Source organism: Lithobates pipiens, unplaced genomic scaffold, assembly GCF_037356315.1.
Source record: "Lithobates pipiens isolate NorthernLeopardFrog02 unplaced genomic scaffold, aLitPip1_a1.2 Scaffold_10, whole genome shotgun sequence".
NCBI classification, from domain to species: domain Eukaryota; kingdom Metazoa; phylum Chordata; class Amphibia; order Anura; family Ranidae; genus Lithobates; species Lithobates pipiens.
Window position 1 is genome coordinate 143,046,973 of NW_027507686.1, and position 22,242 is coordinate 143,069,214.

The 22,242-nt window shown below is 46.9% G+C and overlaps 1 protein-coding gene across 3 annotated transcripts in view; it reads left to right on the forward strand.

Annotated features, from left to right (window-relative positions):
• Positions 1–13,487: 13,487 nt before the first annotated feature.
• Positions 13,488–22,242, forward strand: part of TENT4B (terminal nucleotidyltransferase 4B) — a 123,066-nt gene continuing 114,311 nt past the window's right edge. Inside the window, exon 1 of one of the 3 annotated variants that reach the window (XM_077458391.1) lies at positions 13,488–14,400. In XM_077458391.1, coding sequence (XP_077314517.1) covers positions 13,934–14,400 — 467 coding nt within the window. In that variant the 5' untranslated portion in view covers positions 13,488–13,933. The remainder of the gene's footprint in view (positions 14,401–22,242) is intronic. The other 2 variants (XM_077458374.1, XM_077458382.1) reach the window with 2 other exon arrangements.

Consider the following 22,242-nt stretch of genomic DNA (forward strand, 5'->3'; position numbering starts at 1 on the left):
GCGTGGCTTTGGTATGACGAACAATTTCATCAGCGGAAGGCGGTTCGCCCTTCACCTTGCATGGAGGTTCATATTGATACATAGGTGACCCTTCACCTCACACAGAGGTTCATATTGATACATAGGTGACCATGGGCGTCCGCAGAACTTTTTTTGAGGAGGGCATCATTTTAAGGTCACTCATGCTCCACCCCTTTTTGACAATTTCATAAAGGGGAGGGCTTTATCACATAAAGCGGGATAACCCTCCCCCTTCCACTGACACATTTTGCACGTTTTGGATGGGAGAATGTACCTGGTTTTGCCGTGCTGATCTGAGCCACATACAAAACCATGCAAAATATGCTGCGACCACCGGTGAAGGTATAAATAAATATACAATTAGGCAATCGATCAATTACAAAAAAAAACTACAACTGCATAGTGCAGCATTGGCTTAAGCCAGTGGTGATCTTAAATTTTATATGGGCACGATTGCATCCTTGTGGGCACAACAGCGGCTTTATGGGCACAATAACATCTTTATGCTACGTTGCTGTGCCTAACCACTTGCCTACCAGGCACTTTCACCCCTGTCATGCCCAAGCCAATTTTCAGCTTTCAGCGCTGATGCAGTTTGAATGACAATTGCGCGGTCATACAACACTGTACCCAAATAGCATTTTTATTTTTATTTTTTCACACAGATAGAGCTTTCTTTTGATGGTATTTAATCACCACTGGGGATATTATTTTTTGCTAAACAAACAAAAAAGACTGGCACTTAAAAAAAAAGGTTTTCTTAGCTTCTATATTTAAATTTTGCCAATAAGTATTTTTTCTCCTTCACTGATGGTCACTGATAGGTGGCACTGATGGTCACTGATAGGGGGCACTAATAGGTGACACTGATTGGTAGCACTGATAGAACTGGTTAAACAGCATGTTGCTTTTAGTGGGGGGGTGCTGTGAAAAAGAATAATGTAGTTCAATGTGGCCACTGTTTGCTAATTATTGGTTTAAATACGCAACATATTGCCTCCTCACCACCTCTTAAACAGCTCTGAAAAGCGATCCAAGCATGGATCTTTTCAGAGAAGCAACAGTCACTTCCATACATGTGAAGGAGCCCTAAGAGTAGCCAAGTAAAAGCTTGCAAGCAAGTAAAGTGTTAAATCTCTTCACATGATAACAGAAGGTTTCAGAATTGTGTCCAACAGGGATGACAGTAAGGAGATACACAGTCTATGCTGACAGGTCAGTCCTGCAATTGGAGACACATTCCATAAGCAAAACCTTTCAATAAGTATGCCAAAACAACCAATAAACCCGCCCTGTATGCACACTTCTCTGCTCTTATGAATTGAATGAATAAATAAACAAACGGATAAAAAACAAATAAAACTGGTCAAATAATTAATTGAATCAATACTATAAAATAATTGAATCAAAAGTAGCTGCTGCTTTTTAGTAAAAGAACCTGTAAAAAGAATATACAAAAAAATTGTCCCAATAAAGAGTCAACTTTCTCATATATAGCAGCGCTTTGTCACTTTCCTCTGAATGAGAGATAGTAAATTTCTTTCTGAGTTTATAACAGCGGTGCTCAGTAGTGATTAAACAGATGTGAATCACTACTTCGTCTGAGGGCGTCCTCAGACGAAGTCAGAAATGACGAAACGCGTCAGCGACGTAACCAACCGGAAGTGACGTTTGCACCTCATCTCTGCGTTCCAAGGAGCCCGGGAAGCAGGAAGTAACTCGCTGGTGTACACAGCGAACGCCTACTAGGCTTCCGGCGGTCTTGATCAGGGTAAAGGCACAGTACACATATATTTTAAAAACGCTGTCTTTATATACTATTTTTGGTACACATATTTTGTATTGGGGGGCTATTGGAATAATAAAGGGTATAAAACGGAATTGCACTATGGTTGTATATTTTGTTCCTTTTATATGGTACACCGGAGCCCCATTACAGTAATAGAGACATCTAGTGGCCAAGAAGGAGTTCACTTATGACTGATGTTATACTGAAGGCTCTATTTTTTTGGCGTTTTGGTGAGTACATCCCCATAAGGGGTACGTTTGAATCACGAGTGGTGAATCGTTTGGTGGAAGCTGTTCCTTCATTTAATCATGATAACTTCTGTTGAATCACTATTGAGCACCGCTATTATAAACTCAGAAAGAAATTTACTATCTCTCATTCAGAGGAAAGTGACAAAGAGCTGCTATATATGAGAAAGTGGACTCTTTATTGGGACAATTTTTTTGTATATCCTCTTTACACATTCCATAAGCAGTTCACTGATAACAGAAGATAAGAATGATTGATTGGGCAGCCTATGACAGCGGGAAGGAGATCCAGGTGTGAGCCGACAATAAATAAGGCTGAGCTCCAGTGAAGTGAACTTTCTCTTATTATGTTTGACTAGGGATGAGCCGAACACCCCCCATTTCGGGTTCGCACCAGAACTTTCGAACGGACCCCAAATTCGAACGAACTTTAGAACCCCATTGACGTCTATGGGACTCGAACGTTCGAAATTAAAAGTGCTAATTTTAACGGCTAATATGCAAGATACTGTCCTAAAAAGGGTTTGGGGACCTGGCTCTTGCCCCAGGGGACATGGGTCAATGCCTAAAATGTTTTTAAAAATGGCCGTTTTGGCGGGAGCACTGATTTTAATGATGATTAAAGTGAAAAAAAATGTGAAATATTCCTTTAACCACTTCCCGACCGCCGCACGACGATGTACGTCGACAGAATGGCACGGGCAGGCATAAGGGCTTACATGTACGTCCTTGCCTGCCCACGGGTCGGGGGCCCGATCGGGCCCCCGCCCGGTGCCTGCGGCGGTCGGTATTCGTTCGGGAGCGATCCCGGACGAGGGGACGGCCATTCATTCATGGCCTCCCCCTCGCGATCGCATGAATGAACGACGAATGAAAATGCTCCGTGACATCACTTCCTCTCCTGTAATGTAAACACAGGAGAGGAAGTGATGTAATCTCTCCTCCGTGTCGGTATTTTTCGTTCCGACACCGAGGAGAGTGGATCGGTGAGTTGCACCAACACGACACTACACAGTAGAACATGCCAGGCACACTCACACCCCCCCGATCACCCCCCCCAATTACCCCTGCCCCCCAGTCACAGTGACACCAATGTCATTTTTTTTTTTTTTGCATTGGTGTCATTTGTGACTGTAATAACTGTTAGGGCAGTTAGGGTTAGCCCGCTTTAGTTCTAATGTACCCCCCTAACCCCCCCAATAAAGGTTTAACCCCGTGATCACCCCCCGTCGCCAGTGTCACTAAGGCTGGGTTCACATTGCAGCGGTTTATGAGAACGAATGTGATTCGCACCGCACTGCAGTGCAAATCACATCCGATCTCTGTGCGATTCGAGTTCAGCCATACAGATAGTATGGCTGAATTCGCATCGCACCCGCCGCAAATTCGCACGGGACCCTTTTTTTGGCCCGCAGCAGAATCGGATCGCATGGGTGTTCACACCATGCGATCCGAGTTTGCAGATCGCACTGCGATATGCGAACTGATCTGGGGGTGTCATTAACATTTCACTGACACTCCCAGCAGTTCGCATAGGGCAGTGTGAACTGCCGCCGGGAGGCATGTGATGCGGGAACCCGCCGCGGATTCGTGGCGTTCCCGCATCGCTCCAGTGTGAACCCAGCCTAATAAGCAATCGTTTTTCTGATCGCTGTATTAGTGTCACAGGTGACGCTAGTTAGGCAGGTAGGTATTTAGGTTCGCCGCAGCTTTTTATAGCGCCAGGGACCCCCATATACTACCGCATAAAGCCCCCTGATTGCCCCCTAGTTAACCCTTTCACCAGTGATCACCATATAACTGTTACAGGTGACGCTGGTTGGTTAGTTATTTTTTTATAGTTTCAGGGCACCCGCCATTTATTACCTAGTCTCACTAGTGTACCCCTAAATTTAGGGGTGTCTACTTTCCAAACTGGGGTCATTTGGGGGGGTTTGTGCCATCTTGGCATTTTATGGCCTTCAAAACTGTAACGCCCTTAGAAAGCCTGAAGGCGGTGCTTGGTTTTCGGGGCCCCGTACGCGGCTAGGCTCCCAAAAAGTCCCACATATGTGGTATCCCCGTACTCAGGAGAAGCAGCAGAATTTATTTTGGGGTGTCATTTCACATATGCCCATGGCATGCGTGAGCAATATATCATTTAGTGACAACTTTGTGAAAAAAAAAAAGTTTGTAATGTTCCTGCAACTTGTGGCAAAATATAAAATATTCCATGGACTCAACATGCCTCTCAGCAAATAGCTTGGGGTGTCTACTTTCTAAAATAGGGTCATTTGTGGGGGTTTTGTGCCATCTTGGCATTTTATGGCCTTCAAAACTGTAATAGGTAGTGAGAAGTGAAATCAAAAATTTACGCCCTTAGAAAGCCTGAAGGCGGTGCTTGGTTTTCGGGGCGGCTAGGCTCCCAAAAAGTCCCACATATGTGGTATCCCCGTACTCAGGAGAAGCAGCAGAATTTATTTTGGGGTGTCATTTCACATATGCCCATAGCATGTGTGAGCAATATATCATTTAGTGACAACTTTGTGTAAAAAAAAAAAAAAATTTTTTTTTGTCATTATTCAATCGCTTGAGGCAAAAAAATAAAATATTCAATGGGCTCAACATGCCACTTATCAATTTCCTTAGGGTGTCTACTTTCCAAAATGGGGTCATTTGGGGGGGTTTTATACTGCCCTGCCATTTTAGCACCTCGAGAAATGAGATAGGCAGTCGTAAACTAAAAGCTGCGTAAATTCCAGAAAACGTACCTTAGTTTGTAGATGTGACAACTTTTGCGCAAACCAATAAATATACAATTATTGACTTTTTTTTTACCAAAGACATGTGGCTGAATACATTTTGGCCTAAATGTATGACTAAAATTGAGTTTATTGGATTTTTCTAATAACAAAAAGTAGAAAATATCATTTTTTTTCAAAATTTTCGGTCTTTTTACGTTTATATCGCAAAAAATTAAAATCGCAGAGGCAATCAAATACCATCAAAAGAAAGCTCTATTTGTGGGAAGAAAAGGACGCAAATTTTGTTTGGGTACAACATTGCATGACCGCGCAAATACCAGTTAAAGCAGCGCAGTGCCAAATTGTAAAAAGACCTCTGGTCATTTACCAGCAAAATGGTCCGGTCTGAAAGTGGTTAAATATGGTGCCTGGGGGGTGTCTATAGTATGCCTGTGAAGTGCCACGTGTTTCCTGTGTTTAGAACAGTCCCTGCACAAAATTACATTAAACAGAAATAACATAATTGAAAACTGCTTGCGGTTTTAATGTTATATCTGGTTCCTGCAATATGGTTGAAAACCATTGAGAAAAATGGCATGGGTAGCCCTCCCTGCCCATTACCAGCCCCTTTGGGTCTTGTACGCATATCAAGGGGAACCCTGTAGAAATGCGTGTGGCCCCCAGGCCCTATATACTCAGAACAGCAGTATACAGGCGGTGCAAACAAGACAGGGACTGTGTAGGTTTGTTGTGTTAAGTTGAATCTGTTTGTAATTTTCAACTGGTACATTTAAAATGTAGCTCCAGTCAAAAAAACTATTTTTAAGCTTTTTGGAAAACATAGGGAAGGGTTATCACCCCTGCATAATTTGTTTTGTCGTCCATCTTTTTTCATCTCACTTGCTGTTGTCTCCTTCCGTTTGCAAGTAGGAGATGTTTGTAAGTTGGATGTTTGAAAGTAGGGGCCTGCCCTATATGCTCTGCAGAAATGGCGGAACAAGGTGTTGGTTTTGCCACAACATTGTAAGCCCTCAAAGTGACTCTTGGTGGGCGCTGGAGCGCCCTGCTGTGAACGATTATATCAAGAATTGTAATTACATGCCATTGTTGAACAGTGGTAGAAAAATTGACCTTTGGTGGTTGTGGTGCTGGTGCCACAACACTATAAGTCCTCACAGTTACTCTGGGTGGGCACAGGAACGGGCCCTCCTGTGAAATATTATATCAAGAATTGTAATTACATGTCCCTGTTAAACAGGGGCAGAAAAATTGGGCCTTAGGCACTGGTGCTGGTGCCACGACACTGCAACCTCTCCCATATACTCTAGTTTTATTGCAGGAATTAGCCCTGCTGCAAAGCATTGCATCAAAAATTGTACTTAAACGCCCCTGTTAAACAGGGGCAGAAAAATTGGGCCTTAGGCACTGGTGCTGGTGCCACGACACTGCAACCTCTCCCATATACTCTAGTTTTATTGCAGGAATTAGCCCTGCTGCAAAGCATTGCAGAAAAAATTGTACTTAAACGCCCCTGTTAAACAGGGGCAGAAAAATTGGGCTAATGGCATCACCCAGAACCAGAAATGTTCTTCCAACATATCAGCGGAGGAGGAAGAGGATAGACAATCAACATAACAGGACAGTCACTCAGCATCAGCATAGGCAGTCTTGAAGGGATGTGATATTTCAAAAAAAATTATTCGGTTACATCAGCTTCAGGTGCTTGGTAGCTGTGGGTGATCCAAGACTGATTCATCTTGATGAAGGTCAGTCGATCAACTGATTCGGTGGACAGGCGCACCCTATGATCGGTAACAAAGCCACCAGCAGCACTGAAGGTGCGTTCCGAAAGAACGCTGGATGCAGGACAGGCCAGTAGCTCAATTGCATACTGTGCAAGCTCTGGCCAGTGATCCATCCTCAAGACCCAGTAAGCCAGAGGATTTTCGGTGGGAAAGGTGTCCAAGTCTGACCTTGCCCCTAGGTATTCCTGCACCATGTAAATCAGACGCTGGCGATGGTTGCTGGAACCGATCATACCTTGGGGCTGCGGACTAAAAAATTGTCTGAAAGCATCAGTCAGACGGCCACCTTCTCCACCGCTCCTTCTGACCGATGCCTCAGCAACACGTTGTCCAGGACCAGGAGTTTGTAACCTCCCAGTCTCTGGGAACGCGTTGCACAGACCTTTCTGCAAGGCCTCCCGGAGATGTCTCATCCTCTGCTCCCTCTGTGATGGCAAGATAAGGTCGGCAACCTTACCCTTGTACCGTGGATCAAGGAGAGTGGCCAGCCAGTAATGGTCCCTCTCCTTGATCCGAAGAATACGAGTGTTAGGACCTGGGCTTGAACCTGGGACCTCTGGTGTGTCTGGCAGTGACTCTGCTTGCTGAGCCACCTGGAATGCTGGACAGCTCCTTGGACAATTCCTTTAGTGATCTTGTCTTGAATCTTGTTTGCCTTGAACCCTTTGCTCCTCCCATGAACTTCCTGATATAAGCCATGTCTCTGCACTTCCTCCTTGCCAGAATATTGTGCCTTTACCAGCCAATATCTTGCTTCTATCTCTCCTGCTGCCGACCGTATCCTCGCTACCTTTCGTTACCGACATTTGGCTTGCTCCTGGACTACGCTTCTGCTGAATCCCAACCTGCAACTATTGGTTACCGACTTTTGGCTTGTTTCTCAACTACGCTTCTGCTTGATCTCTACCTGCTATATCTGCTACCAGACCCCCGGCTTGCTCACCTCCTGGTGGGGCTATCCTGAGGACCGCGACCTGGCACTAACACGCAGCCAAGCCCATCTCCACCTTTGGGAGCTCTGGTGAATACCGGTTAGTGCTTAGACCCCACACCTCAGGTGAACCCGTGCCATCAGCCAGGGTGACCTGTGTGAATATCTGCTCTGCTGCTATAGCTATTGGTCTCTGAGCCTGACTCCAGATCGTGACAACGAGGATCCTTCCGCAGGCTTTGCAGGATCAGGGAGGCCATGCAGCGTAGGTTAGCTGAGGCATTCGGTCCGGAGTCCTCTGGGTCACTAAGGGCAACATGATCCGCAGCTACCTCCTCCCAGCCACGTACAAGTCCACGTGTTTCTTGGGACTGTAAATCATCCCTACAAGACTGCTGCTGCTGAGTGCCAGCCTCCACCTCCATGCTGACACAATCATCCTCCTCCTCCTCTTCCTCCTCCTCATCCTCTTCCTGTGTGATGGGTGGCACAGCAGGAACACTGTCTGGATAAAGGGGGCCTTGAGAGGCAAGGAAGTCCTCCTCTTCCTGCCTCTGTTCTGCCTCAAGTGCCCTGTCCATTATTCCACGCAGCGTATGCTCCAAGAGGTGGACAAGAGGTACAGTGTCACTGATGCATGCACTGTCACTGCTCACCATCCTTGTGGCCTCCTCAAACGGTGACAGGACAGTGCATGCATCCCTGATCATGCCCCACTGGCGTGGTGAGAAAAAACCGAGTTCCCCTGACGTTGTCCTGGTGCCGTAGTCGCACAGGTACTCATTGATGGCCCTCTGCTGCGTGTGCAGCCGCTGCAGCATGGCCAATGTTGAGTTCCACCTGGTGGGCATGTCACATATAAGGCGGTTCTTGGGCAGGTTCAACTCCTTTTGGAGCTCAGCCAGCCGAGCACAGGCATTAAATGATCGGCGGAAATGCACACAGACTTTCCTGGCCTGCTTCAGTACATCCTGTAAGCCGGGGTACCTGCCCAAGAACCGCTGCACCACCAGGTTAAGGACGTGAGCTACACAGGGCACATGGGTCAGTTGTCCCTGTCGGAGGGCGGAGAGGAGGTTGGTGCCATTGTCACAAACCACCATTCCTGGCTTAAGCTGGCGTGGTGTCAACCACCTCTTGGCCTGCCCCTGCAGAGCTGACAAAACATCCTCCCCAGTGTGGCTCCTGTCCCCCAAACAAACCAGCGCAAGCACGGCATGGCATAGTTTTGCCTGCGTACTTGCGTAGCTCCTGGAACGCCTACGGAGCACCGCTGGTTCTGAGGACAGAGCACTGGAAGAGGCCATGGAGGAAGAAGAAGAGGAGGGGGTGGAGGAGAGAGGTGTGTCACAACCAATAGTAGCATTTTAGAGGTGTGGTGGCGGAACAACCTCCAACACTACTGCACCTTGTCCTGCATCCTTCCCAGCTGCCAGAAAAGTGACCCAATGGGCCGTGAAAGACAGGTAACGTCCCTGTCCATGCCTGCTGGACCATGAGTCAGCGGTAATATGTACCTTACCGCTGACCGCCCTGTCCAGCGAGGCAAGGACATTGCCTTCAACATGCCGGTAGAGAGCCGGAATCGCCTTCCGTGAGAAAAAGTGGCGTTTGGGGACCTGCCACTGAGGAACCGCACATTGTACAAACTCACGGAAGGGGGCCGAGTCTACCAACTGAAAAGGCAGCAGTTGAAGTGCTAGCAATTTAGCCAAGCTAGCATTCAACTGCTGGGCATGTGGATGGCTGGGAGTGAACTTCTTTCGCCGGTCCAGCAGCTGGGGCAGGGACATTTTCCTGCTATAATCGGACGTGGGTGTACCGCTAGCAGAGTTCCCGGAAGCACTTGGCTGTGACACACCTAATTCTACACCTTCATTCCTCTCAGAGCAGGTTTCAGAGAGGACTGAAGGTCTAGTGGGGTTGGAGATGCCAGCTGATGAGGAGCAAGGAGAGGTCCGCTTTGTTCTTTGGTGTGGGTCTTTGAGGTACGCTTGCCAACGAGCTGCATGGCAGGTCAACATATGTCTGGTCAAGCATGTGGTGCCCAAGCGGCTGATGTTTTGGCCACGCGAGATACGCTTGAGACATATGTTGCAAATAGCAGTGGTGCTATCTGATGCACTCGTCTCAAAAAAGGCCCACACCAAAGAACTTTTAGAATAACGCGCAGAGGCAGCGCCCTGCACAGGCAGAGCCCTGCACAGGCAGAGCTCTGCGGTGTGATTCAGTCGGTGTGCTGCCCCTAAGCTGGCCCCCGGAGGGCATCCTGCCTCGTTGGACATGTGCCTCTGCCTCCTCCTCCTCCTCCCTCCTACCAGGCACCCACGTGGAGTCAGTGCCCTCATCATCCCCTCCCTCTTCATCGCTGTAGCAAACCTGGCAGTATGCTGCAGCTTGTGGAACATGAGTGCCAGATTGCTGTCCTTCTTGAGCATCCCCTGTCTCTGCGCTCACGCTACTGCCTTCCTCTAGCTGCGTGTCATCATCAGAGCCCACAAAACACTGGGCATCTTCCTGGAGCATGTACCCAACACTCAAAGAGTTCAGGAGACTCCTCAGGAGGACGTGGTGGGTCTAGGGAAGGAGTCACTGATGATGACATTGAGAGGAGGGAAGACGATGCGTTGGCAGCTGCTTTGCTACTACCCTGAGACTGGGTGAGAGAGGATGAGGAGGATGAAGAGGGCTTGGTCATCCACTCTACCAAGTCGTTGGCTTGTTGCGGTTCAACATGTCCAGCTGCCGAAAAGAAGGACAAGCGTGTCCCATGGCCACGTGCTGATGACAATGCACCGCGTCCACGACCAGCACTGTTGTCTCTAGACACAGAGCCTGCTTGCCCTCTTTTATCGGCTCGCACCTGTCTGCCTCTCCTTGCTGGCCTTCCAGACATGGTAATGGCCTGAAGGGAGTTGGGTAAAACAGCAGTGTAATGGAGTCACACAACACCCACTAAGCCCTGCAGATGGCTCTATTAGAGAACAGCAATAAACGGTAGATACAGGTGTATATTGTGCTGGAGTCACACAACACCCACTAACTCCTGCAGATGCCTTTATTATAGAACACCAGAGATAAAGGGGTATACTGTAATTGAGTCACACAACACCCACTAAGCCCTGCAGATGGCTCTATTAGAGAACAGCAATAAAGGGTAGATACAGGTGTATATTGTGCTGGAGGCACAAAAAACCCACTAACTCCTGCAGATGCCTTTTTTATAGAACACCAGAGATAAAGGGGTATATACAGATGTATACTGTGCTGTGCTGGAGGCACACACAACTTCCAATAACTCCTGCAGATGGCAAGTGGGCTCAAATAGAGAAGAGCTATGTAGGTGGATATAGTGGTGTGTACTGAGTACAGAGCACGCAGACAGCACGCACAAGCTCCTAACACTACTGACTGCAAGCTCTATTAATAAAAGATAGATCACTAGCTATATAGGTGAGGTGAATATAGCGGTGTATACTGCGGTCAGGGCACACAGACAACAACCACTACACAACAGCAAGATCGAAAATCGGCCGAAAACGATCAGTGTGTACTGTGTTGAAGGTACACAGAACACCCACTAACTGCTTCAGATGCCAACACACTACACTAGGCCGCCGCGCTGGCGGCCTTATATAGTGTGGGGCGTGTACTACAAAGCCTGAGCTATGATTGGCCACAGGCATCCTGCCTGTGGCCAATCATGGCTCTCCTCGCTGCTGGCGCTGTGATTGGCCAAGCATGCGGGGTCACAGTGCATGCTTGGCCAATCATGAGCCAGCAATGCACTGCGATGACGCAGTGCATTGTGGGCCGTGAGCGCCACACGAATTTGGCACGAACGGCCCATAACGTTCGGAATTCGCCGAACGGGCGAACAGCCGATGTTCGAGTCGAACGTATGTTCGACTCGAACACGAAGCTCATCCCTATGTTTGACTTTACTTTCCCCCCTAGTGTGTGGAGACCTTGCTGATTACAGGGGGGGGGCACTTGACCCCCCTTGCCCCTCCCAGGGGCTGACTGACCATTCGGGCACTCGGGCACTGCCGAGGGCCCCATGCCACTAAGGGGCCCCATCGGGGTTGCCAACCTCAATAAAACCAGGGACAGTATGTAAAAATCTGTGTTTTAAAAAAAATCACAAGATTATAGCTGCACCACCTCCCCAGTACCTTTCCAGTGTGTGTATTCTGTGTGTTTGTGTGTGTATACTGTGTGTGTATACTATGTGGTCCCATAATCTATTGCCAGGGAGCCCCATAATCTCCTATTGCCTGGGGGCCCCATAATCTATTGCCTGGGGGCCCCATAATCTTCTCCTATTGCCCGGGGCCCCATAATTTCTTATTGCCCGGAAGCCCCATAATCTCTTATTGCCCGGGGACCCCATGAGTTGTCGGTCCGCCCCACCCCCTCCTGCAGACGCCCATGTAGGTGCCCCTTCACCACATACAGAGGTTAATAAGTGATTTAAAGTCTTGTTTTTTCTTTTAATAACAAGCATGTTACTGTATTCTTACCTGCTCTGTGTAGTGGTTTTACACAGAGCAGCCCAGGTCCTCCTCCTCTTGGGTCCCTCTTCTGTGTTCCTGGCCCCTCCCTCCTGCTGAATGCCCCCACCGCAAGCAGCTTGCTATGGGGCACCCGAGCTGAGCTGCAGCTACCTGTGTCTACTCAGACAAGGAGCTGTGGCCCAGCCACACCCCCTCCTGCTCCTGATTGGCTTATTGATGTTGATTGACAGCTGCGGGAGCCAATGGTACTACTGCGGCGTCCCAGCCAATCAGGAGAGTCCCAGATGGTTAATACACTCCTGCACATCACTGGGCTGAGGTAGGTATTAGGGAGGTGCTGGAGAGGCTGCTACACACAGAAGGTTTTTTTATCTTAAAGTGGTTGTAAAGGTTTCATTTTCTTTTTAAATAACAAACATATCATACTTACCTCCACTGTGCAGATTGCTTTGCACAGAGTGGCCCTGAGCCACGTCTTCTGGGGTCCCTCAAGGCTGGCTCAGCTCCTCCCCGCAAGAGCTAACCCCCCTCTGGGAAGCGCTCTCCCAAGAGAGAAAGCTGCCATAGCCGCTGAGTGTATCACTCAGCCCCGCCCCCCGCATGATTTGATTGACAGCAGTGGGAGCCAATGGCTGAGTTGCAATCAATCATTCAATGAAGAGCCCACAAGAGCTGGGGGAAAGCAACGAGGGATCGTGCCCATGGAGATTCAGGGCTCAGGTAAGTAAAACGGGTGCTCGAGAGTGAAAAAATAAGATGCATTAAGGTGAAAAAACACAAGCTTTACAACCTCTTTTAATGCATAAAGATAAAAAAAAAAAAAAAAAAAACTTTTGCCTTTACAGCTCCTCTAATACCTAGGTCACCTTTCACCACACACTGATCGTTTTTTTTCTCTAGTTTCATTTCTTTAAATCTCGTTTGCACCTTGGCCACGTGACATCCCTGAAAACACGCCCACCAAGCAGCGCTATTGGCTCGGCGCTGAGAGGGAGCAGACCGCAACGTCTAGGCGGTGTTCTGCCTAATACAGTCCGGCCATCATTTGCTGTCCGCTCCGTACTGCGCATGCGCAGTACGGAGCAGCCGAAGCTTCGGAAAAAGTCCGAAGTTGAACGGCGCCTGCGCCGTGAGTGGAGGCGTAGCCCCACTATCCAAGCGGACATAGGGTTAAGAATTTTAGAGGGCCCCTCGCGGGCGAGCTTCGCTCGCCACGCTTCGGGCTCGGCCTCGCTCCGCTCGGCTCTTTTTTATTCTAACTCTATGTCCACTTGGATAGTGGGGATAGAACCTGGACTCACGGCGCAGGCGCCGTTCGTCCTCGGCAATTTTCGGAATCTGTGTTCCTGTGTACTGCGCATGCGCAGTACGCAGGGGACAGCTTCTGATGGGGGACTGTATTTTACAAGACAGCGGCTCTCTACAGTTCAACTCTTAGAGGGTGGGCGGGGTCGCATGCTGTAGAACGGAGCATGCGCCCTGAAGCAACGAAGGAGGGAGGAGGCGCCATTGCTGTGGCCGATGTGACAGCAGACTAAGAGCACGGGTGAACATGGGACCCCCATACGCACAGCGGCCTTGAAGCTCCAGGGCCTGGGAGACCGGGCAGAGGCGCCATTGGGTGACGCTGAGCAGCAGCCGCCGCCTTGTTCGTTATTTGGTTTTTCTTTTTAATCGGTGTGTGGTGAGACCAGGAGCACCTCTCAGGGGGCGGGTAGTGGATGATAGAGGTGTCCGGCCGGGAGGAGAAGGGACGTTATTAGTCGGGGAGGGAGGGGGTTAGATAACGGACCGCTGTTCGGAGCCGGAGAAGCGCGTTCTAGAGGAGGAGAGAGGGACAGGCGTTATCCGGGGCAGCCCCGGCGGGAGGCGGATCAGGGGGGGCCCAGGCTCCGTTTGATGGATCCTCGGATCGCCTGGTTCCAGCCAGAGCAGCTCGGTCCCTCCAATAGCCTGTGGATGCAGATCTGGGAGACCACGCAAGGCCTGAGGAACCTTTACTTCAACCACAACAGCCCGGCCTCCCCCGCACACAGCGGATCTTCCTCCGCCAGCTCCTCGGCCGGTGAGGCCAACATGTACCGGGACAGCGGCTCGGCCCAGGCCTCCCCTATGCCGCCCACCGCAGTGCTGAGCGAGCCGGGGGACTTCCTACCACTGGAGACCTCCAATAATAACCAGAACCAGAGTCCCCCCGGGGGATGGAGGAACGATCACACCAACCGCAACAAGAGGAAGAGGGACAACAAAGCCAGCACCTTCGGCCTCAACTACAGCCTGCTAAACTCTACACCGGGCAATACCACCGGGGGGGCCTACACCGGCACTCCATGGAAGAGCCGCAACTACAGCGACGAGGTCATCGGGTGAGTGATCTGTCCGATCCATGCTGACTCCACTGACATTTATCATACAAGGACCCACACACCATCACATCTGCCTGATCAGCATGTGAGGCCCACCATACTCGGGGAGACCTGCTGATCTGACGGTTGGGCTGTGATCACTGCAGCCAAATGACACATAGTAATGGATGCCCCCCAGATATCCGCTTCTGTCTTACCTTGTCAGTGACAAGGTCATAGGGTGAGCTCCTATGAAGACATACAGCCCATCACATCTGTCATATCATTGGCCTATGAGGACTGGCCCCTTCATTCACACTCCTGGGAAAGCCTGCTGATCTGACAGATGGGATCTGCTGGTGTGTGATCAACTGACATTCCTTAAAGGGGAACTAAACCCATCAATTGGCAGGTTTCATTCCAAGCATGCTTTGAATAACTGTCACGTTGCTTTTGCTCTTATCCATACTGTCAAGACATCAAATTGCTGGTGCTATAAGGGCCCATTCACACCTGAGTTTTGTTTTTTTCAGCTCGTAAAACGCGCATCTCAAAAGTTGCAAAATCCCACTAATTTAAGTGGCCCTGTTCACATCTGTGTTCTGTCACCTGAAGCTCAAAGGTACCTGGGCTTTTTTAGGCAGATTACAGGTAGTTTTCTGCTTTTTAAATTGGTGACCTGTACAAAATCATGCAACTTTTCTGCCTTAAAACGATAAGCCCAGGTGTGAATGCAGCCTAAGGGATCACATGTGCAGCACTAAGATCAGCACCAGATCTTCATGTGTGGGCCTCCAGGTCTTATCACACTACAACACTCCTGGGGAGACCTGCTGAAATGACACATGGGATCTGGTGGTGGTTTCTCATTCAATCATTTTATTGAAGAAAGATCAACAAAAAGCATAGCATACATTATACAAGGGAAGACCATTGTGATGTAGGCTATCTGGTGGTGTTTTCAACTGACGCATGTATTAGTGTGTTGTATATTTATTGATGCCTGTGTAGAAAACGTTAGTGGATTTCTATTACAGTTACAGTCATTCAGCTGATAAAATCAGATTATCTGAGTTTAAAATGAGGACCCATCCATTCATTCTTCACATCACTCCTGGGAAATGTGCTGATTAAACAGATAGTATCTGCTGTTGCGCGATCACACTGATCCACTTAAAAACCGGCCCATAGTTGATTAACGGCTACAGGGCGGTTGTTTAACTCTGAGAGGCCGTTAATTAACGGCCTCCCAGAATTCCACTCTTGCGCGCCCCCTGGGGAGCATCTGTCTCATTGCGGCCGTTTACCATGTGATCGCTCTGTCAAATGACATCGTTGTTATGATGCCGGTTTCTCCCTCCCCTCTCTGTACCGATCGGTTTAGCGGAGGGGGAAGAGATCGTTGTCAGCAGCGCTGTGGGCTGCATCTGTAGTGCCCACAGTGCTGCTCACCAAAGGAGATGATAGGGTGAGTCTCTGAAGACATGACACATCTGTCAGATCATCTGAGTGTAACCTGAGCACCTACCAATCCTTTTATGATACACCATTTCTGGGGAATGTTCAGTTTGAAAATGGAATGATTCCAGCAATCTAATCTATAGCGGACCTCATCTGTCAGACCACATATTTTGCTTTAATGTGATGGTCTACCTACACCATCCATTCAGCATTTAAGTCAGGGCTTGACAAATTTGCTTGGAATCTAGGAGCCAGCTAAAAAAGTTAGGAGCCAGGTCGGTAACGGCAATCCAGACCTGTCCCTGGCCTGACATGGAGACGAGTGAGGGGAGGATAGCGCGGCCCCCCCACCTGTCTCCATGTCATTGCCCATAGCTCTTAGAGGGACATTTTTTTTTTTTTCAAATGACAATTTTTTTTTTTTTTTTTTTATTGCATTTTAGTGTAAATTTGAGATCTGAGGTCTCTCTGACCCCAGATCTCATATATTTAAGAGGACCTGTCCTGTTTTTTTCAATTACAAGGGATTTTTACATTCCTTGTAATAGGAATAAAAGTGACAATTTTTTTTTTTTAAAAGCACCGTGAAAAAATAAAAAGTTAAAATAAGAAAAAAAAAAATGTTTTAAATGCGCCCTGTCCTGCCAAGCTTGCGTGCAGAAGCGAATGCATACGTGAGTAGCGCCCGCATAGGAAAGCGGTGTTCAAACCACACATGAGGTATCGCTGCGTTCGGTAGAGCGAGAGCAATAATTCTAGCCCTAGACCTCCTCTGTAACCCAAAACATGCAACCTGTAGAATTTTTTAAACGTCGCCTATGGAGATTTTAAAGGCTAAAAGTTTGTCGCCATTCCATGAGCGGACGCAATTTTGAAGCGTGACATGTTGGGTATCAATTTATTCGGTTATTTTTCACAATATAAAAAAATTGGGCCAACTTTACTGTTATATTTAATTAAAAAAATAAGACTTTTTCCCCGAAAATGCGCTTGTAAGTCCGCTGCACAAATACGGTGTGACAGACAGTATTGCAACGACCACCATTTTATTCTCTAGGTTGTTAGAACTCCTAAACACACACACACACACACACATTTTTTTTTTTATTATTATTCTAAGTAAAGGTGAGATGGGTGGGCAGTGAAAGCTTCATTAGCATCGCTGGCTGTCATACCAACAGCCACCACTAGATGGCGCCAGATTACAGAACTAAACATAGGACCACAGAAGGCCTCAAAGCCGCGGCCTCAATTACCGGCCGGCGGCGGCGCGGCCCGACACGATCACGCCAGGGGGGGGGGTGGAAGGAGACAGGATACCCCCGCTGTGCTGCCCCAGGCGCCAGATCACAAATTCTAGTCGCCAATGCGATCTGGCGCCCGGGGTTTGTCGAGCCCTGATTTAAGTAGATCCCTTTAGGACGTGCCATGCACCTATACTACACAATTGGAAAATCTGACGAAAAATGCCTCTTTCTAAACGATTGTACAATAATCTGATTGTTGGTACACAGTTTTCTAGAACCGATCAATTCAGTTCATCTGGAATTATCCAAAGGGATAACCAGGAAAATGTTTCTCGCGTGATACCAGAACAAACTTACAGTATTCGTCTAAAAAAATAAAAATAAAAAAAAAAGTTGTGCGACCAAAATCACGCATGCTTAGACACAAAAGAATACATTACATCACTGCTGAAGTTGTGTTATGTTTTACGAGAATTTTTTTTTAACTTTAATAACCTTTTGGTTTTCGATATGAGACTAGCGTGCAAAAAGGGCGCATGATCATTCGTCCAATATTCTCATTGTGTGTACCAGGCAATAGCTGATCACGTCTGTCAGATCATCGGCATGTAATGGGAGGACTTACCTGCTCAATCAACACTATACTCTGTTCCTGGGAAATTATAAGTATCTTAAAATGATCTGAGCCACCACTGAAATACATCTGTCACATCATTTGCGTTTACTGTGTAGAATGGTCACCATTTCTGTTATAAAATTTGTAAATGAACTTCAGAGTTACCAAAACTAATGAAAACCTACCTAATATATCCAGCTTCACATAGTTGTAGTTTGATCTAAAGGAGATTATACTCATTACCAACTGTACAATGTTGGCGCTTTTCTAAACAATCCATTCCCTATAGAAGTAGAGTTTAATGCTTGTACCATTCTTAGGAAAAATTTGTTCTAACAAATGTCATCTGAAATGGATTCTTGTGAGGTGTGATCAGTGTTGTTAAAATACATTTAAATCTTTCATTTATTACTACCCATCAAGAAATTAAGGTGTGGTGTGTGTGTGTGTGTGTTTTTTTTTTTTTTTTTTTTTTTTCTCTCTTACCTTACAGTGAAAAGGTCATAGAGTAAGTCCCTACATTGCCACAATGTAGTCATACAGCTGATCACGTCTGTCCAGTCATCTGAATGTAATGTGAGGACCTACAGTACATAGTGTCCCCCATCGGATAGTGTCCGCTGTGTACTGCGCATACGCAGTACACAGCACACAGATTCTGAAAATAGCTGAGGAGGAACGGTGCCATGAGTCCAGGTTCTAGCCCCACCATCCAAGTGGACATAGCGTTGGAATATAGCCGAAGCGAGTCCGCGAGGGGCCCTCTAATATCGGCAGCCCTATGTCCACTTGGATGGTGGGGCTACCACCTCGACTCACGGCGCAGGTGCCGTTTATCTTCAGAGGTTTTCCAAAGCTTCTTCTGCTCCGTGGTGCGTACGCGCAGTACGGGGCAGACGGTATCCAATGCCAGGACACTATATGGCAGAACACCGGAATGTATTGGCAGTGCTTTACTTTTTCCACCTTTTCTTATGTTAGCCTTTTTCCAAAAATGGATTAAATTCATTTTCCTCAAAATTCTACAAACAATACCACATAATGACAATGTGTAAGAAGTTTGTTTTGAAATCTTTGCAAATTTATTAAAAATAAAAAAGGAAAATAAAATCCCATGTACTTAAAGCGATCCTGCACACACTTTTTTTTTTTTTTTTTTTTTTTTTACTTTATCTCACTGCCTTACTAATCTGCCAAAGAGTGCTAAATGGCTGTGGTTGTTGTTGGGGATTTTTTATTTTATTTTTTGAACTTTTTTTTGCAATCGTACCTTTTTAGAATTGCTGGCCCGGTCTATACACACGCCTCTGTGTCAGCGGCTGTGGGTGGGGTTTGTGCAGTTATCTGCATCATTTCCTTTGATTGCCGCATCTGGTGTCATTCAACCCAGGAGTCAGTGCGGACAGCCAATGCAAAATCTTGCGTAATTTAACGGAAGCCACCCGTTATGTCAACATAGAAGTTTACGCCGCTTGGCGCTGTTGCCAGTGAGCATGCTGGTAGTTCTAACCAAATGAAACAAGGAAGTGGTTGCTTGTGGGCTTCAAATGCCCACAAGCAAAATGAAAACTCAGCTGCAAGCTTTTTAAAAGTGCTGATTTAAACAAACGGACCTGGATACCGGAAAGACATCTAAAAAGTGAGTTTAACGTTCGACTGCTAATAATTGTAACATGAGAAAACAAAAAACAAAAAAACCTAGTGTGTGCAGGACCGCTTTAAGTATTCACAGCCTTTGCTCAATACTTTGTTGAAGCACCAATTACAGCCTCAAGTCTTTTTGAGTATGATGCTACAAGCTTGTCACACCTGTTTTTGGGCAGTCTCTCTCGTATTCCTTTTTAGGACGTCTCCAAGCTCCATCAGGTTGGACATGGAGCATCTGTGCACAGCCATGTTCAGAGATGTTCAGTCAGGTTCAAGTCTAGCCTCTTGCTGGGCCACTCAAGGACATTCAGAGTTGTCCCGTAGCCACTTCTTTGTTTTAGCTGTGTGTCTAGGGTCTTTGTCCTGTTTTTAAGATGATCCTTTGCCCCAGTCTAAGGTCCAGGGCGCTCTGGAGCATGTTTTTGTCAAGGATATTTCTGTACATTGCTGCATTCATCTTTCCCTCGATCCTGACCAGTCTCCCAGCTCATGCCACCAGCATGCTTCACTGTACTGATGGTATTGGTGATGAGCTAGTTTCCTCTGGACATAACGCTTGCCATTCAGGGCAAAGCGTTTAATCTTTGTTTCATCAGACCAGAGAATTCTGTTTCTCATGGTCTGAGAGTCCTTCATGTATGTCTTGGCAAACTCTGGACAGGCTGTCGTGCCTTTTACTGAGGAGTGGTTTCCATCTGGCCACTCTACCATACAGACCTGATTGGTGGAGTGCTGCATTGCATAGTTGGTGGTTCTGGAAATTCTCCCCTCTCCAGAGTAATGCTGGTGCTCTGTTAGTGACCATCGGATTTTTGATCACCTCCCTGACTAAAGCCCTTCTCTCCGATTGTTTGGTCAGGTGGCCCACTCTAGGTAGAGTTATGGTGGTTCCAAACTTCTTCCATTTATGGGTGATGGAGACTAATGTGCTCATTGGGACCTTCACTGCTGCAGATTTTTTTTATTTTTATTTTTTTCTATATCCTTCCCAGATCTGTGCTTCCATACAATCCTGTCTCAGAGGTCTACAGACAATTCCTTGAACTTCATGGCTTGGTTTGTGCTCTGACATGCACTGTTAACTTTGGGACCTTTTTATATAGACAGGTGTGTGTGCCTTTCCAAATCCTGTTTAAGGCTGGATTCACACCTATGCATTTTTTTAGTGCATTTTGCGGATTTGTACTACAGAACATGTTCCATAGGAAACTGTTAAATGGACTGTAGTTCAAATCTGCAAAATGCAAAAAGCACTAAAACTGCCTAGATGTGAATCCAGCCTAACTGAATTTACCACAGGTGGTCAAGTTGTAGAAACATCTCAAGGATGATCAGTGGAAACGGGATGCAGCAAGCTCAATTTTAAATGTCATGGCAAAGGCTTTGAATACTTATGGACATATGATTTTTATTTAATACATTTTCAAAGATTTGATGTCGTCATGGGGTGTTGTTTGTATAATTTTGAGGAAAACAATTTAAGGACTTTGGATACCGTATTTATCGGCCCATAACACACACCCCAAGTTTGGGAGGTAATTTTAAGGGGAAAAAAAATTACATTTAAATGCCTGTCATGCAGCCCTGTCCATCGTTGTCCCCTCAGCTTTTGTTTTTAAAAATTGTGCCGCCAAGATGTCCTTTCGAATCTCGGCGGTTTTCGGCCGTACTCAGAGGCTTTCAGCCGCTCTTGAAAACTGCAGAGAAGGGCCGAAGGCGGCTGAAAGCTGCCCAGAGCCCAAAAATCACTAGTAAATCACAATTTTTTATTTTTATTTTTTACCCTGATTTTAAGGGGGAAAAAAGGGTGTGTTATGCGCCGATTTTAAATACGGTACTTAATGGATGCATCCTCCACTCACCCTTCCTGCTACACCTCCTGGGAAATTTCAGAACGTTGAGTTTGAAAAATTGAATGCTCCCAGAAATCTGCTAACCATGGCTCATCACATCTATCAGATCAGTGTGAGGATCTATCGATACTATTCATCCTATTTCCATCCAGTTCTGGGCACCAGTCTTCAGCTTTGTTGCCCTTCTCTGGACTCTCTCCAGTTCCAGCACATCCCTCCTAATAAAGGGACTGGAGGACCTACTTAGTTATGAGGAAAGATTACGAGCATTGAACTTCTTCTTCTCTCTGGAGATGAGGCACGTGAGAAGGGACATGACTTCAATGTACAAATTGCGTACTGGTGACACCCCCAATAGGGATAAAACTTTTCTGCGAAAGGGAAAATTAAAAAGGCACATGGACATTCACTAAAACTTAGAAGAGGAAACAGTTGAACCTTAAACTGCATAGAGGTTTCTTTACTGTAAGAATGTGGAATTCTCTTCCATAAGCAGTAGTTTCAGCAGGGAGCATCAATCAAATTTAAAAACTATTAGGCACCTAAACTACCTTAACATACAGGGATATACAATGTAATGCTGACATAAAAGCACACACAGGTTGGACCCCCCCCCCCCCCCCCCCCCCAACATTACTAACTATATAAGCCGTTGTTCAGACCTCCAAAATTATTTTTGGGCACCAGTTCACAAAGGATATCTGCGATCTGAAAGTTCAGAGAAGGGCAACCATTCTGATAAGAGGCATGGAGGAGCTCAACTATGAGGAAAGATTAGAGGAACAGCGTTCTCTCGATTAAGGGGGGGATGTGTACACCATCTATAAATACATAAGTCGTCCATATGGTGAACTTGGTGTTGAGTTATTCACTTTAACGTAATCGCATATGACAAGGAGCCACTCTTTACGTCTGGAGGAAAAGATTTAATCTCCAAATACACAAAGGATTCTTCATTGTACAAGCTAGGTGGAATAGGCACCCTCTAACTGGTTCTGGCCAGCTCAGTAGATTGAATATTATTATTATTTTATTTTTT